Source organism: Denticeps clupeoides, chromosome 8 (assembly GCF_900700375.1).
Source record: "Denticeps clupeoides chromosome 8, fDenClu1.1, whole genome shotgun sequence".
In the NCBI taxonomy this organism is placed as follows: Eukaryota; Metazoa; Chordata; class Actinopteri; order Clupeiformes; family Denticipitidae; genus Denticeps; species Denticeps clupeoides.
In genome coordinates this window covers 10,322,179-10,337,786 of record NC_041714.1, presented here as the reverse complement: position 1 = coordinate 10,337,786, position 15,608 = coordinate 10,322,179, and the positions used below count along the sequence as shown (strand labels likewise).

At 42.1% G+C, this 15,608-nt stretch overlaps 2 protein-coding genes across 6 annotated transcripts; one reads left to right on the top strand and one right to left on the bottom strand.

Moving 5' to 3' along the window:
• Nucleotides 1-811: 811 nt before the first annotated feature.
• cuedc2 (CUE domain containing 2) lies at nucleotides 812-5,647 on the top strand. Of its 4 annotated transcripts, none has more exons than XM_028989503.1 (9): nucleotides 812-918; nucleotides 1,816-1,901; nucleotides 1,974-2,117; nucleotides 2,311-2,372; nucleotides 2,473-2,606; nucleotides 2,808-2,978; nucleotides 3,055-3,119; nucleotides 3,213-3,273; nucleotides 3,402-5,647. In XM_028989503.1, the coding sequence occupies exons 2-9, from the start codon at nucleotides 1,828-1,830 to the stop codon at nucleotides 3,546-3,548; spliced, it is 858 nt and encodes a 285-aa protein (XP_028845336.1). In that variant the 5' UTR covers nucleotides 812-918; nucleotides 1,816-1,827; the 3' UTR covers nucleotides 3,549-5,647. The 4 variants fall into 4 exon arrangements, with proteins under 4 accessions (XP_028845336.1, XP_028845334.1, XP_028845335.1 ...); XM_028989501.1 differs by having other exon boundaries at nucleotides 820-948; XM_028989502.1 differs by having other exon boundaries at nucleotides 835-948; nucleotides 1,821-1,901.
• Nucleotides 5,648-6,573: 926 nt separating this feature from the next.
• On the bottom strand, nucleotides 6,574-12,598 carry hif1an (hypoxia inducible factor 1 subunit alpha inhibitor). 2 transcript variants are annotated; one of them, XM_028989145.1, is made up of 9 exons: nucleotides 12,238-12,598; nucleotides 10,647-10,894; nucleotides 10,357-10,505; nucleotides 9,351-9,496; nucleotides 9,165-9,271; nucleotides 8,667-8,730; nucleotides 8,467-8,577; nucleotides 8,169-8,259; nucleotides 6,574-7,628 (listed from the first exon to the last, which is right to left on the bottom strand). In XM_028989145.1, exons 1-8 carry the CDS (start codon nucleotides 12,415-12,417, stop codon nucleotides 8,200-8,202), a joined length of 1,065 nt encoding a protein of 354 aa, XP_028844978.1. In that variant the 5' UTR covers nucleotides 12,418-12,598; the 3' UTR covers nucleotides 6,574-7,628; nucleotides 8,169-8,199. The 2 variants fall into 2 exon arrangements, with proteins under 2 accessions (XP_028844978.1, XP_028844976.1); XM_028989143.1 differs by having other exon boundaries at nucleotides 6,574-8,259.
• Nucleotides 12,599-15,608: the final 3,010 nt, after the last annotated feature.

Sequence of the window (15,608 nt, the reverse complement as noted above, 5' to 3'; positions counted from 1 at the left end):
CATTATCAGTCGTATGTACTGTATTTCCTGTGCTGGGCTGATGAAACCAAGCAACTGGCATGAGATGACTATAAGGTAGCTGGACAACAACTGGGGGAGGCCTGAATTATTTAGTGCACATCTATAATACCAAATTGTGTCCAGGAGGTAAAACAGGGTAAAGAGTGGAGCGGGGCAGAAGGGGTCGAGAGGGAAGGCTGTTCGGTTCGCACCTTCGCCAACCACGACGGGCCGCAGTTAAATTTCCCCCACTTACACTCACTTACATTTATTCATTAAGCCGGAGCACGTTACGTTCTCTCATTTCAGAGTCATCTTCCTGGGTTTACCAGGGGATTACAGCGGCCCAAGCAAGATTTGTTCACACTTTCATGCTGGGTTTACCGAAAAGAACAGTGTCTCTCGTCTGAGTTGGGGAGCAGTGGGCCCCCGGGCCATTTTACTTCATCGAAAAAAAAACATTTCTGCCTATTTTTACTGCATTGTGGTGTTAAACGTGCGTATCATCATGTTTAATGGAGGTAGTGGCTGGTCGAGCTGACTTTTTCCCCTCTGCTTGACTCTCCATAACATTTGTTCACGATGGAAACTAACATGACATGAGGCCCAGTTTGATTCGACCAAAATGGTCGGCACCCCTGGTACCACTAATACTACTGCATGCATGAGTCGAATAAATGTTCTGCTTTTTTCTATTTTAGTAGTTTAGTCGATTTATAACTCTTTTTTTAACGTTTAGAAGAGATGCGCGGCGCGTCCAGCTTTAAAGGAGTTAGTAAAACGTAAAACGCGTCCGAACCAGACCTGCGGAAGTGACGTCACGACGTTTGAACCCGAGTGACGGCGCGCAGCTGCACGGCGGAGCGGAGCTGTTTACGTCGCGGCCGCGTGTAACCAGTCTGCCTGCAGTCGCGCTGGGTAAAACCCCCCATTTTTTTGCGGCCAGAGGTAAATTTGCCGGTTCCGTTCTCGTCCTGCAAAGCGCGCGAAAGCCGTCCGTGCTCCGGGCTTGACGGGCCTGGACATCCTGTTATAAACTGTCATAACGCCCGAGTGTTCGCTGCGACGCTCCGTGCGCATAAAACTCGCGCGTGTTTCTCCCCCGGATCGCGTCGTGCAGGAACACGGGCAACGCCGGCCCGCTGTGGCTGGCCCGTGTAGCCGAGGGCCAGCTCGTGTTTTTGCTAACGCGGGGTAGCTTCTGCTCGCACGGCGACATGTTTACATTTTACAATTTACGACCTTGGTTACTGGGACAGTCCCCCCCTGGAGACACTCCGGGTTAAGTCTCTTTTGCTCAGCGACACGATGGTAGCAAGTGGGGTTTGAACCTGTGTCTTAGGCGAGCGTGTTACCCACCAGGCTATTAGCGCACTGTTTACATGTTGACATGTTTCTCGCCCCCCTGACGGACGCTACGCTACTGATGAATTAAATGGCCTCTCTCTCTTTCTTTCTTTTAATTTGCTTTTGTACAAAACCAGGCTGGATTCTGAGGTTAATTTAACTGTTGCTATGCTAAGACCCGGTCGCTAGCAGTTTCTCGCTCGAATAGGACATTCTGCGTGATTGTGACAGCGGGTCCCCTTTTTTCCCCAACAACGCTTGTTAAATAAAGATTGAATAAATATTTTTCAGAAGTTTGCTGGTTCGAATCCCGATCCGCCGAGGTGCCACACTGCACCCCGGGCGCCTGTCATGGCTGCCCAGGGTGATGGTTAAATGCAGAGGACACATTTTACTGTGTGCACCGTGTGCTGTGCTGCTGTGTATCACAGTGACAGTCGCTTTTCTTTAAAGCTGTTGTTTGTTTAGATTAGGTGCAGGATGGGCCTTGACAAAATCATCCATGATGTGCTGTGTGAATTCATCCAATCGCGCATCCCGAACGCTGATTTAAGGTACGTCTTGCCCAGACCCGCATTTACCGAATCAGTGCATTTCACTGCATGGGTGTCATATTTTATTCACAGCACGCTTGATGAAGTTCTCCTCTCCTACATCACTGGAGTTCTGGAAGACCTGGGATCCCAGGAAAGTGTAGAGGAAAACTTTGACGTTGAGGTGTTCGTAGAAATGCTTGAAGCTTACATTCCTGGTTTTGCCGAAATCGACAGGTAATTCACACTGTAATCCTCGCTGTAGTCCATGCTGATTTAGAAATTCAAACGATTAGTCACAGCACGTGAAAGGACTTATCATGGATATGACAAGGATGTGGATATGATGAGTTGATGTTAGTCAGTTGTGTTTTTTATGTAATCAGGATTGTAGAGTTTATTTCATGATCATTTTCTGGGCAAATTCCAGTGTCAAAGTCTGTGACATGATGTTCAGCTTGGCATCAAAACTAGCCTCAGCCAGAGAAACAGGTAAAATGTAAATACCTTCGGATACCTTTTATAAAGGTACATTAATTATTGTCGTGTTGATGCCGTTAAATATTCAATTGTGAGGTCTACTATTTTACAGAAACTGAAGAAACTGATGCGCCAACGAATGCAACTGGTCACCGGAGTCTTGCACACGGTTCTGCCTCCACAGACGGAACATCCACAAGAGAATCCTGCACCTACTCTACACAGGCAGAGGGAGCCACATCCAAAGTAATGACTCGACACAGCGCTGCAGCATTATGTTGTCTATTACAGGCAGTAAATGTCTGTACAATTTTTACAGTGATAAAAAATAAATGTTATAAATTATTTAATGAGATTTGTATGAAACATACAAAATACCCAGAATGTGGACATCATTTCGCAGCTGAGTGTGCAAATGGACTTAAATGCTAATGTTGCTGTTCACAGGATGGAAGTTCAGAGCTGGAAAACCGGGAAGAGTACCTCCTTGAAATGTTCCCTAAATGCAGTGTGACAGAAGCCAGGAGCGCTCTTTCCATTGCCAAAGGGGACATGGAGGAAGCGGTGCGGCTCATTATTGAAGGCGACGTGCAGATCTTGCATCCCCCGACACTAAATGTAAGTTGGCCATCGCCATATCAAGATGTGAACACTTCTTTTAATTGTTTTGTTCGTTTTTTTTTTTCTCCGCAAGTCAAATCATGGCAAACCTGTACTGTCAAAAGGCGACCAGAAGTTGAAAGAAAGCATTTTGGAGAAGTAAGTACTTCAGCCAGAAGCATTTGCCTGACTTTTGTTTTTTTCGATTTAATTTAAGTTAGTAAAAGTATAAACAAAAGGTTTATGTTGTAGATACATGTTGGTGGATAGTGAAGAAGACAAAAAAACACACAGGCCTATGACTCCTAAAGAGGTGAGTTTTTCGGTTTTTATTTGTCTTCAGATTATTAATTACTTACAGTATGTAATTTGGTGGCAGAAAATAATGGATGCTCAAGCTCTTTTTTTTTTTTTTTTTTTTTTTTTTTTTTTTATATAAAGGCTCCCAAAAAGATGGTGCGTTACCATGGCAACCAGGTTGTTACAACTAAAGGAGAGCGATACCACCAGGTCAAAAAAGAAGACACAGATGACATGAAAAAGACCTATATTAGTCTCAAGCCTGCACGTAAATATCGGTTCCATTGATGATCAGTGTGTCAAGGGAGCAGTTCTGGTGTTATTTCTGTTTTTATTATTATTATTTACAATGATTTGTATTGTATTAGTGTGTGTGTCCATTAATTTTACTTATTTAACTTTCAGCAAGCTGTCACTCATGCTTGTCTCTGCATATATATTTTTGTGGTTGATGATTGGCAACTTGAACCTTCAGCTCCCTCCTCAGATTTTCTATGCATCTTCTTGAGTCAATTCTTTGTTACCTTAGCCATGTGTTTTGAATCATTGTCATGATGGAACACCCCCCCAGTCCTTCAAAACATAGTGTGTTACCAACATTGCGATCATTGACAAGTTCTCCCAGAGTAATTCTGAGCTGGTTTCACACTGTTCTTTTTATCCTTGTACCTTCACAATGTGAGATCTTGCATGGAGCTCCAGACCAATGGAGAAAATAAGTTATTTTATGGTTCTTGCATTTGTGGATAATCGCACCAACTGTTGTCACCCAAATGCTCGGACTTGTAGCCCATTCCAGCCTTATCTAGTTCCACAGTCATGTCCCTGAAAAGCCCTTGGAAAGCTGTTTAGGCTTTGCCCTGGTGAAGAGTGCTTCTATGAATGGTGTCTTTTATACAAGTAACGAGCCATAAATCTTGCTTATTTGATAGGGGATCAAATACTTATTTAATTTTTTTTATTGTTCTGTCTCACTGTTCCGATTTAAAGTGGGTTAAAATAGTGGGTTAAAATGCAGGCAAGTTGATGATTGAACAAGAAAAGTAAAGAGGTGTGAAATTGTACCACAGTTAATGCACTTAACAGTTATAACACATAGTCCAAAGACGCATAAAATTAGGTCAAAAAGTTAGAATAAAGTGCACAACAATTTTAAACAGCATTAAGTAATAATAATGACAGAGTCCAGGGTGGACTTGTATATATGTTTGTGTGCTTGTGCCTGTGACTCTTGATGTTAATTAGGAGTTAAGTGTGGGCTGGGAAGTCAGCAGTTTGACGGCGGTGGGGTAGAAACGTCCTGAACCGGAATGTGCATGCAAACACAGTCCTGTAGCGCTTGCCAGACGGCAGCAGTGCAAAGAGTGTGTGTGCAGGGTGTGTCGCATCTTTGATGATGTCCTGGACCGGGTGATGTGGATCTCCTCCAGGGTTCGGCTGTCATTAATAAACCTACCCTTGAAATTGTGGTGGGCAAAAACTTGTGGGTTCAAGTTTTTTTAATTTACAGTGAATCTGTGTTTGCTAATTAGGACTTTTTTTAACTGTTAAATTATGCGCTGTATATTATCGTGATTTTTTATTTTTTTTTAATGACAAATATAGGCGGTGCAGATGTTTGGATCCATTGCGTGATTGAATATATCTTCTTACTGTGTTCTCGTACTCTCGTGTATCAGGATTGGTTGGTCCTGTCCATGATTGGTTGAAAATATCTGGCTGATGGCCGCAGTGTGGACCAGACTGAATCTGGAGACAGATAGTCTGGTAGCAGCCTCAACTCATCAATGAATAACGTTCCTCGCCCCTTCTATGTAAGGAAACCTGAAGCAGCCTCTGCTGATGCTGTTTCTCATGTGTTCTTTCTGCAGGTTTGATGGTTTGGGATTTTTTTACTTTACCCTTCCTTTTGGAAAATGCTGCTAAATGGCCAACATGTTAAACCATAAAATAAGCTATTTGAACTCTTTATTGTTTTATAGCAGGGACATTACTGTATAGGGTGAAATGGTTTACTTTAAGTTCCAAATGGCCTCCACTTTATTTTTTATATAAATGTATAGATTTGAAGAGTAAACATTTTTCAGATATCCGTGGTCAAGACAGACATTCAAGTGTTTTCTACAGAAGTTAGTAATTATTTTGGCTGAAGGCTTTTGAATGGATCAGGTTATCCTAGCAGTTTATTTTGAGATTGGTTTAGGCTGCGTCAGTGCTGTGCATGGTAGCAGAACATGAACACTCATGAACAATGCATGCTTTAGTAATAAGTCATGCTTATTACTAAGTTGTTATTTGTCAGTGTTTTTGTCACGTCATGTTCTGTATGAGTGTGATTTAATGACAATTAAAATTTCCTTTTTTATAAATAAAAATTGATGACTGTGCATAAGCCAGTTTTGACGTTTTTTTTTTTTTTTTGCATTTGTATGCTGAAACCCTTGTTTTTATGGACCTTTTAAAGGATTTAAATATTTACTAATTATATAGTATCACACAAAGAACTTACTAAAACATGCTTCTAAAAAAAAAAAAAAAAAAAAAAAAAAAACAGTAACCTATGTAGTAACCCCCAACTTACATTGCAGCAACTATGGTTAAAGAGAAACACAAAGGCAAACAAACTGTAACACAAGTGAATTTATTTACAGTGAAGCCATATACAAGTAACCAACAGGACATTCACCACAAATAAACACACACACTACAGAGCCCTAACAAAAAAAGTCAGTGAGTTCTACACAAAGCAAACCACAACCAAAACCACAGGGCGGAGGTCTCCTTTCAGCAGCAGGCGGAGCCGGTAGGCAGGACACTCCTCCCACTACAGAGAGACAAGTGAGTTTTCCACAAAGGTGGAAACATATGGCCTGAGGACCCCGGGACGTAACAGTTCTCTAAGGTAATCTTAGACGGGCAAACTGTGAATCACTTGTGAATGTCAGTAGCGATTGTGGAGTTCCTCTATAGATCACTTCTTTGCTTGGGGGCGAAAGTGTTAACTTTTGCCTCAAATTTTTGGTTTTGCTCATTCAGAAGCCTTATTGCACTGGACATGTCCATGGAATGATCTGCATTGTTTGTAATACAATGCAACTGTATATCAATCAACCCTTTTATTGATCTCATGTTTGTGTTTTGCATGATGTTTGACACAAAAAATACCCAGCTGTGCAAAGCATAAAAAATATATCTAAAAATATCTCTTGTGAAAATATGCAATCACAAAGGAGCATGGAGGTTTCACATTCCTTTTTAAAAAAATGTATAACTAACCTAAATAATATAGAGCAAATAAGAGATCACATGGAAGCATTTTCCAATTGTGTTTATTCAGAAGCTACAACAGATAGAACACTTGTTTCAGCAGCCACTCAGAATAAAAAAACAGTGCATAATTTAGAAGTGGTTAAAATTTGTTCCAGAAAGCATAAAAATAAAATGATAGGAGCATGCAAGGTTCTTAGTGGGGCTGAAGGAATGAACATTCAATTGCAACTACAGTTGACAGTTAAGATAGTTGGGGCAAAGCTTATTTTGGAATAACACTGTTTGGTTGTGTTCTCTGACCAAAATACTCAGTAACTCATGGTATCATGGGTATGAAGGTACTAAATACATTTTCAGATGTGTGATGCTTTAATTAACTCAGCTCCATGACCATTGTCATTCCACTTTCATAACTCAAGTGCCTTGTTTTAAAGTGGGGGGAACCCACCCCCCTAAATAATCAATATTTCATATACAAATCCATTCAAACCATTAGTATAAAGACCAGTGTAACAAGACAAACATTCATCCATCCATAAGAAATTACAAAACTTCCCCCATCTAGAATAATATCTGTAGCAGATCACTTGGCAGGCAGAACACCGAGAAGTGTGTTCTCTCTGGATTACTGGATATTCATCAATGGCACTACTTTTTAAAGAGGAAACTTGGTTTCATCTGCAGGTAATGGATGAAATGCACAGAGTCAAATGGGGTGAGGTAAGCATGCACTTCGATCCCAGGACGTTATCAAAAAACAAGTTACTGCACACGGACAATAAAAACAATAAAGTCCCTTTTAAACAATAAAAGGCGTGGCTAAAAATAAGCCATTGACTAGGTAGAAGCAAATCAATCCCAGTTTTCAAGACACAAATTTAGCCATTGTTATATGGTAATTTGGAACAACCAACAGCAGAAATTTAATCAAACTCAATTTCCCCAATTAGATATATACTGAATGATTCTTCACATTAATATGAAATTAAAATCTGCACAATATGATTTCAATTCCCTGGCAGAATTGTCAGTAAACAAGCGAAAAATGTCCATTACCTTTCATCAGGATTTCTAGCTTGGTTTAACATGTACCATTTACTGAACAAAACATAAAATAACAAAAACACAACATAAATGTCAATAAAACTGTATTCAAGGATGTACATACAATTATATAAAAACAAAAACAATTACACAACCCAACTAGCAAGCAATGTGATCAAACATTCCTTCCGTGTTTTTAAAACACAATATTTGTCAAACCTTCCCTCAACTGCATTGTAAATACTACAGAAATGCACCCTTCACTTGGAAGCCATTGAGCGTTTACTGGCAAAAAAAAAAAAAAAAAACTGCTCACCCCAAAAAGAATACATCGCAAAAGGGGGAGACTGTAAATCTACACCCTGAAGCATGAGGCATCTTGCACAGCATCTTGTGCAGAGTTTTGGGTTGCTGTTAATTTAAATAAAACCACTCTGGTTCGTTCAAGTAGTGAGAACTGTCCTGGGCTTAGAATTGCATCTTTTTTTCTTTTTCTGAGAAGCCGACGAAAAAGCAGGCAGACGTTTCTGAAATTCTTGAGTGCTGCCAACCGTTATGCAGTTCACACACACACACACACACACACACACGCACCATCCCATGGCACTTGGTTCAGTGTTGGATGCTAACTAAGGGCCTGCTCATCGTAACGCCCTTTGATCATCATGTTCAGTAAGGGGCCAACCTGAGGAAGATAAAATGTGAATTATATATAGATTTAACAAATTTCATGTCAAATTAACAGATGATATTATATATGATATGAGATATTATATGAAATACACTTAACTTTTACCAAGTAGGACAGATAAGACCAGAAAAGATCACTGTACTCATTGAAGTTATTTTCTTTTTTGAAGAACACTACTTAATACGCTATACTTTACTGTACCTCATGTGGGTCACCCAAGGCCTCTCCCAGCATCTTTTCAATGTTCCTCATGATAGCCACCTTCTGATGAGCTTTAAGAGGATACTCTATCCTCTTCGGAGTTGGTGCACCCTAGAAAAATGAGCAGAGTTAGAACGAACCAGAAAAACATAATGCAAATCTTTTTGCATCCATGGCACATGCCACACGTAAGCATGTACCTTGTACCAGAAGTTCACTGTGATTGTCACTCCGCCATTCAATAATGACTCAATGTGGTGCCACCTAAACAAAAGTATTAAAAAAATATATATATTTAAAACGTCTCAGTTAGAAAATGCAGTCACAAACTTTTTTACTCTTTTACACATAAAGAATGAAAGCTGCAGCTTTCATTCTGTTTTGCTTTTATGTCAGTCTTAGTGGTCCCCTAATTTGTGCTCATTTTTACATCCAATCTCTGAACAACTACAATGCTTTGCACGATTGGAAGCCATAACGGTTGGTGGAGTTCCTATTTTAATGGAGGGGTGGGAAAAGGGAAGTAACCTTTCCCCTTATGACGGTATAAGGGGACAAATTCCAGATCCGGCTGTCTGAGCTCCTGCGCTTTACACATATTGACATTTCTAGCCACTGCAGGACCACAGACAGACTACGGGAACTCGTTTAATTTTAATTTCATTGGACATCAAGGCTGCCAATTAAGCAATTCTTACCAGTACATTGGGATGTACAACACATCTCCCGGGCCCACAACTGTCTCATATCCAACAACATTTTTGAAATTTGGAAATTTGTCATAGTCGGGGTTTTCAAAATCTACCTGCAACAGCACAAAAAAGAAAGAATGCTGTAAGAAATTTGCTGCAAGTCAGAACAACATGAGCATGTGAGCAGCCTACCTGGCTCTGTCGGTCACATGGATGGTGGACGGGATAAGGATACAGACAGTCAAACTGGTCAGGTGGAAACAAGATACATCTCTTGTGTCCTCTGATTTGTGCAAAGAAATTCTGCTGTTCGTCATAATGTGCCGGGGTCACGTTACCTGAAGAATAGAAGCAAACGAAAGCGATGAAGACAAGCAATTGCCGATGGACAGCTGGCAATGACTAGAGATGTGAACCTTGACTGGTCTCGATTATGATTATCAATGCATCCCATAAATTTCCTACATTGTCTCACGTTGTTAAGGTCTCAAACTGTTGCCGTTGTGTCTGTGCTCATAATGTAACAGTCGTATATACTGGTAGTACGGCTTTAAATGCACGCGGCATTCTGCTGTGCGGTGAGTTAGTCATCTGTATCGGTCCCCCAAGCAGAGGAACCGAGCAGACTGTGGTCTCTTTATTACTTCATTTTGTACTACGTAAAAGCAGTAACGTTTGGTACGTGTAATGTCCCCGTCTCATGTACGTGCAGAACTGAGCATGATAAAGCGGCGTGAGGTTCTCTTTCTTCCCAGCGGGCCTCCTTTCCCTTCACGCTCAACCAGAGTTTCCTCCACTACACACCAAACCAGACCCGTTACAACCACGGTTCAGACGTCTGTGGTGTCAGGTGAGGGCGGACTCTTGCTGGAGAAAATCGAAAGCCGCATTCAGACTGAACGCAGCACGTGCCACAATAAAATATGCGCGGTTTCTAAACTCCGACCTGGAGCGGCGCTGTACTCTGTAGATCAAGGCCGCCACGGTCACTACCGACACTACTCTTTAACAAGAATTTGCCAGAAGATCACCAAGCAACGTCATTATGATGTAATCGATTATGTTCTACTGCATCTATGCAACATCGTCCACGTCTGCATCGACTATTAGTAGTAACTAATAGTATTAGTATTAACACGCTGCAAACTAATAGGCCCAGCATCAGACAATTTCTTTCCATCAAATATTACTGCCATACCTTCCATGCCTATGAGTAACAGGTTAGATGTCAGGGGTCCCCAGTTGCGCTTAGACTGCTGCTTGTTGATCCAGTTCCAGTTGAAGCCCAGGAAGTCTACCACTATTTTTTTTCCTACAGTGTCGTTCAAGGTCTGCTGTAAGTATACCCTGAAATCACAAGTTAAAAAGGGCAGACATGGATGACTCTCACCAAAAAGGAACGCTTGTTCATGCCCACATAGCAAAGAGTGACTTTACTTCCTGAAGTCAGGTTTAAGGAGGATATCACGGTCTCTGTTCGGAAATTACCTCTGCTCCCCTCCGACCTGCGCTTCGTGCATTTTTTCTACAAATTCAGAAAACTTCATGTCTTCCCTTCGAGACTTAGGCACAAAGTTCTCAAAGTTTGACATTTTCTTCTCATCGTAGTACAGGAACTTGTGCTTTTCTGCAATGTAAACTGAGAAATCCCCGTTTCCGATGTTCTCCTCTAGGTAATTTACGTCCCATTTCAGAGCGGGATACACCAAGTTTGTGTCTGTCAGGACAACCGGTTCCTAAAAAAAAAAAAAAGATGGAAAAACAATAAAAATCAACTCGCTGTCAGTAAAAAAAGCATTCATGCTCACTGTACTGTCTGCTTCATTCATTTACAAGGTGTGATGATGGGTACTGTGCAGCTTTTAATATTTCTTCCTTAGTATTCCAGAAGCCCGCAACTACTAGATGTTTTTGATCACTTGAACGCTGAAATGCAGGCACTACACTTAAAGCCTTATGATTTTTGCATCCTGCATCCTACATATCCACTCACAAGCATCCTACATGATGTTGTCCAGTTATGTCCTGTTCGACCTGTTCATTGTGCAGAAAAGTTCTACTTTTTCACCTATAGAGAAACCTGTACAGTACATAAGCTTCAGTTTTAGTTAGTATAGTTCAGTGTGTATATACAGTACAGGCCAAAAGTTTGGACACACCTTCTCATTCAATGTGTTTACTTTATTTTCATGACCATTTACGTTGGTAGATTCTCACTGAAGGCATCAAAACTATGAATGATTACATGTTCTTTTATGATTGCAGTATGGGGGGGTCTGTGTGAAACAGTATTTCAATACACGGTATACTGAGTATACTGACAATAAACCAATCTTGAATGTTCCCTGTATCTCCAAAATAAAGTACGAAGTCAAATTTTTTCACGGTTCAGGTTGTTTTTTCCCCTCCCCCGATCATAACATCGTAGGGTGTATGCGGGGCAGGAGGGTTGCGCTTGGCAGGCGACGGCCGCTTCTGGAAACAAAGTGACAAGTGCTACGTGACCGGAGGAACGTACGGGCGCAGACCACGTGACCCGCCGAGCCGCGACACGCCCCCTGGCCCTCCCCCCCGATGCGCGCGCAGCACGACGCTTCCACGCACTCGCCGCTCGGATTTAGCAGCGCTAGCAGGAGTGTCGTGTTTAACCTGCTACAAAAAAAAAAAAAAAACGCAGCCTTTGCGGGGACGCGATAAACTCCACAAGAAAAAGAAAATCGCACGTTGCGCCATTAAAATGAGCGGCATTTATTTGGCCGACTTGGCGCAGCACCGTTTCATGGGTCTTACAAGTGCAAGTCACGAACACTAAGAGGCACGTTAAAGCCGCGCTGCGATCTTTTCTCGGCATTCTGACCCGAGCATCAAATAAAACCCATTTACGTCGAGACGCTGTCTGTGTATGTATGTCAGAAACAGCGCTTTCGTTTCGGCTCGCAAATAAATCGCTAATCCTTCAAATTGGTGACGGGCTTTAAACCTCCTTCCCGACGCAGCAACTGCGCTGCTCCTCATTTTATTTTAATTTCATTTCGCGTCACTTCTGCCGGACTTTGTCCGCTCTTTCTTCCCGCCGTACCTCTTTATTAATGAGGAGCTCGGCTCTCGGGTCCGTGTGAGAGAGCCGGGGTATCGCTCGGGTTTGGAACGGGTACTTCCGCAGCTGACTCTCCGTCCAGCCCGCGCCGTGGAGCTCCGAGAAGCCGGCACCGCCGTCGGCGGCGGTCGGGTCGGCTTCCACCGCAGTTGCTGCCGCCATGTCCGCGGTGATGCGACGGCGCGCCTACCTGTTCCAACTCGTGCGGTGTCCGAGAGGCGCGTCTCGGCAGCGCGGACCCGACGCCTGATCGCGTAAACACGGCAATGACAAGCATGTGAAACCAAACGGCGACAAGGAGCCCGGAGAGAGGGAACAAGGCCAGTCGGCCTGCGCCGTTCGGAACAGCGACGTCGTGCGGCGGGCAGGCGCAACTGCAGGGGGCGGGTGTTGCCAGATAACGCGAGAGAATCAAGCAGGCTCGCTCCTCAAAACGACCGGCCACACGGCCGAGTTGTTTCGGATGGCGACGAGGAACGTTTGCGTGAAATTGTCGTTTTTGGAACAAAAGAATTTCCTGTCTCGGAAGAAAATGTTAATATATTACACTGTCTGGTATCTAGTAGTTATATTTGTATTTGGCAACAATGCCACAGTGTTCTTGATCCACCTTATAGGTTTGGGTTTATTTTATACTGGTTACAACGCTACTCCTGGTAGTTTTGACGTTCATGCATGGACTGCCGATTTGCAACACTGCACATTTCTTAGCAATTACAAAATGGTTCACTTTGTTGAAAGTATTGTTATATTAATTTATTAATATGATTTCTGTTAATAACTGCTATTATGGGACGTTTCCATTATTATTTTTAGTTCACAACTTTTAAGTCCCTTTGCAAAGACTGCATTGTTCACATGGCACAGTTCTCACCCTGTTAGACTGGATATTGTCATATTTAGAGTTTTAGATAAATCTATATGCACTTTCTAAAGCTTAAATAATAAGAACCATCAGCAATATTCTTCATGTTGTTTTTTGGTGTTTTTTTAGTAATTATCAGTAATTTTTGGCTACTTAAGGCAGTAACCATTCACCCTTTACATGAGCCTCTTGTTGTTGTATCATTGAGTAACAGGCATCATTTATTTTGTAAATTACAGTCAATTTTGTAAATTACAGTGAGGGGGGTCACAAGCATTAACCTAGTGCCCAGTGACTTGCCGTATCACGCTGCAGTGCCACAGAAAGAGTAAAGGTAAGCCCCACTCCTACAAATCCTGCTGTTGCCATGATTGTGGCCCTGAGCAAGACTGCTGCAGGGAGTTGGGCCCTGTAATTAATGAGATAAGAGCATCAGCTAAACGAATGCACCTGTATGTGATGTAGAATGAGCATGTGAGCAGAGTCTGTGTGTGCAGAGGCAGCATCTTAGTAGCCAAACGCTTTGATGATATGCAACTGATGGCAAATACTAAAAAGTAATAAATTGTAAAATATTGTAGTCCATTTCCATTTAGTCCATTTGGGGCAGTGGTGGCCTAGCGGTTAAGGAAGCGGCCCCATAATCAGATGGTTGCCGGTTCGAATCCAGATCCGCCAAGGTACCACTGAGGTGCCACTGAGCAAAGCACCGTCCCCACACACTGCTCCCCGGGCACTGGTCATGGCTGCCCACTGCTCACTCAGGGTGATGGGTTAAATGCAGAGGACAAATATCACTGTGTGCACCGTGTGCTGTGCTGCTGTGTATCACATGTGACAATCACTTCACTTTAAACTTTATTTCAGATTTTTGTATTCAAATGTTGGGTTTCTTCACAACCAAGTAATTAGAATTTTTTTTGGCACTTAAAACAGTAATATTTTTCTGCTGGGACATAAAATCTTAGATTATTACTTACTGAGATAAGTCACAGAATATTTTTCTAAAGTGCCTGTCCCACTCTATTGTTATACTTCACATCTATGGTGTGTCTGACCCCCACCCGGTGTGGTGTGTCCACGAAATCTAAGCCATAAATCCTATTAGTCAGGGATTCTTCCAACAATTACCTGTAATTTTCTTAGTTTCAGAATGGCATTGTTGGATGGCTCAAACATAATGATGAACCATGACGTGTAACTCTTGGACTGGACTGTTTGTATTATTTCAGACCAGAAACTGTGGTTCTCGTAAACAAGAGCATTCCAGAAAAAGAAACCCGGAATCATAGATGTTGAATATTTTGTCCTCACATCATAGATGTTGATATTTTGTCCTCCAGATCTTCTAGTATAAGCTCCTTGACACTTTTCTGGGCCGTCAGTGCGGTGTAGAACCGAACGGCCCCCGGCTCAATGGCCCATTAATCTCCTCTTTCAGATCGCATCACGTTTGGAGTGCCTCGGGTTTTTGTCGGTGTGTGTTACTGTAGGGTTGGCACTTTTCGCAGGTGGGGTGGTAGCCGGCAAGTATTTGTTTATAAAAACCCACTTGTTTGGGTACAATACTTGAACTAACTTCTTTTCAGGGAACAGTGTGAATCCATGCGAAGCCTTTTCCCAAAGTCTTTTGAAGACGACGGCCTATTGAAAGAGGAGGAGAAGGGGATTAGCTTCTTCAGCAGCGGCGCATTTCCGAGGGAGCTGATTAGCTCGGCATTCATTGTTAAATCGAGCAAAGGAAGCTCTAGAGGAGTGAAAAGAGCCAAATAGGTGGGCCAGGAATAAAACAGCCACAGGAAGCCCAGCGCAGGCAACACCAAGTTTTCCCAACATTTTTTTTTTTTTCCCCTCTCTCCTCTTCCCCCTTTTCCCAAGATGGTAGCGTGAAAAAGGAGATTAGCATACAAAATTAGAGGCTGGATGATTTGAGGGCAACTAGGTTCATGTTTTCCCCTCTGTCTTGACAGAGTTAATTAAACCAGTATTAAACAGTAAAGCAACAAGCAGGCGCCAAGGCACTGGCCCTTCTTTGAGGATTACTATGACAGAAAAAAAAAAAAAAAGAAGGAAAGCATTTGTAAAGGCAAAATTAAAGAAGGCGTGAAGGGAGGAAGACTATAATTAAAAGTTTTCCCCCCTCATTGTTTCTTCGCCCCAGGGTTATCATGTAGTAAAATGAACAATGCGGGCAATTGAAGGTTCTCTGTGTTGTATGTGCATGCTTGAGAACCAGCTTGTATATATTTACCTCTCGTCTCGGGCTCGGTTTCCAATATATTAACCACTCCAGACACTAAACTGCATTAATTAGAATTTAGGATCTTTGCTACTTAACCAAATCCCTACATGAAGTGAGATGTTAATGTATTTGTGCACATTTTTTATGTGCTGATGCTGATAACTGTGGAAAACGTGAATATTGTCTAGTAAAGCATTTGATTGTTTAAAAGTGTGCCTGGAAAATGAAAGTAAGGAATTAAACAAT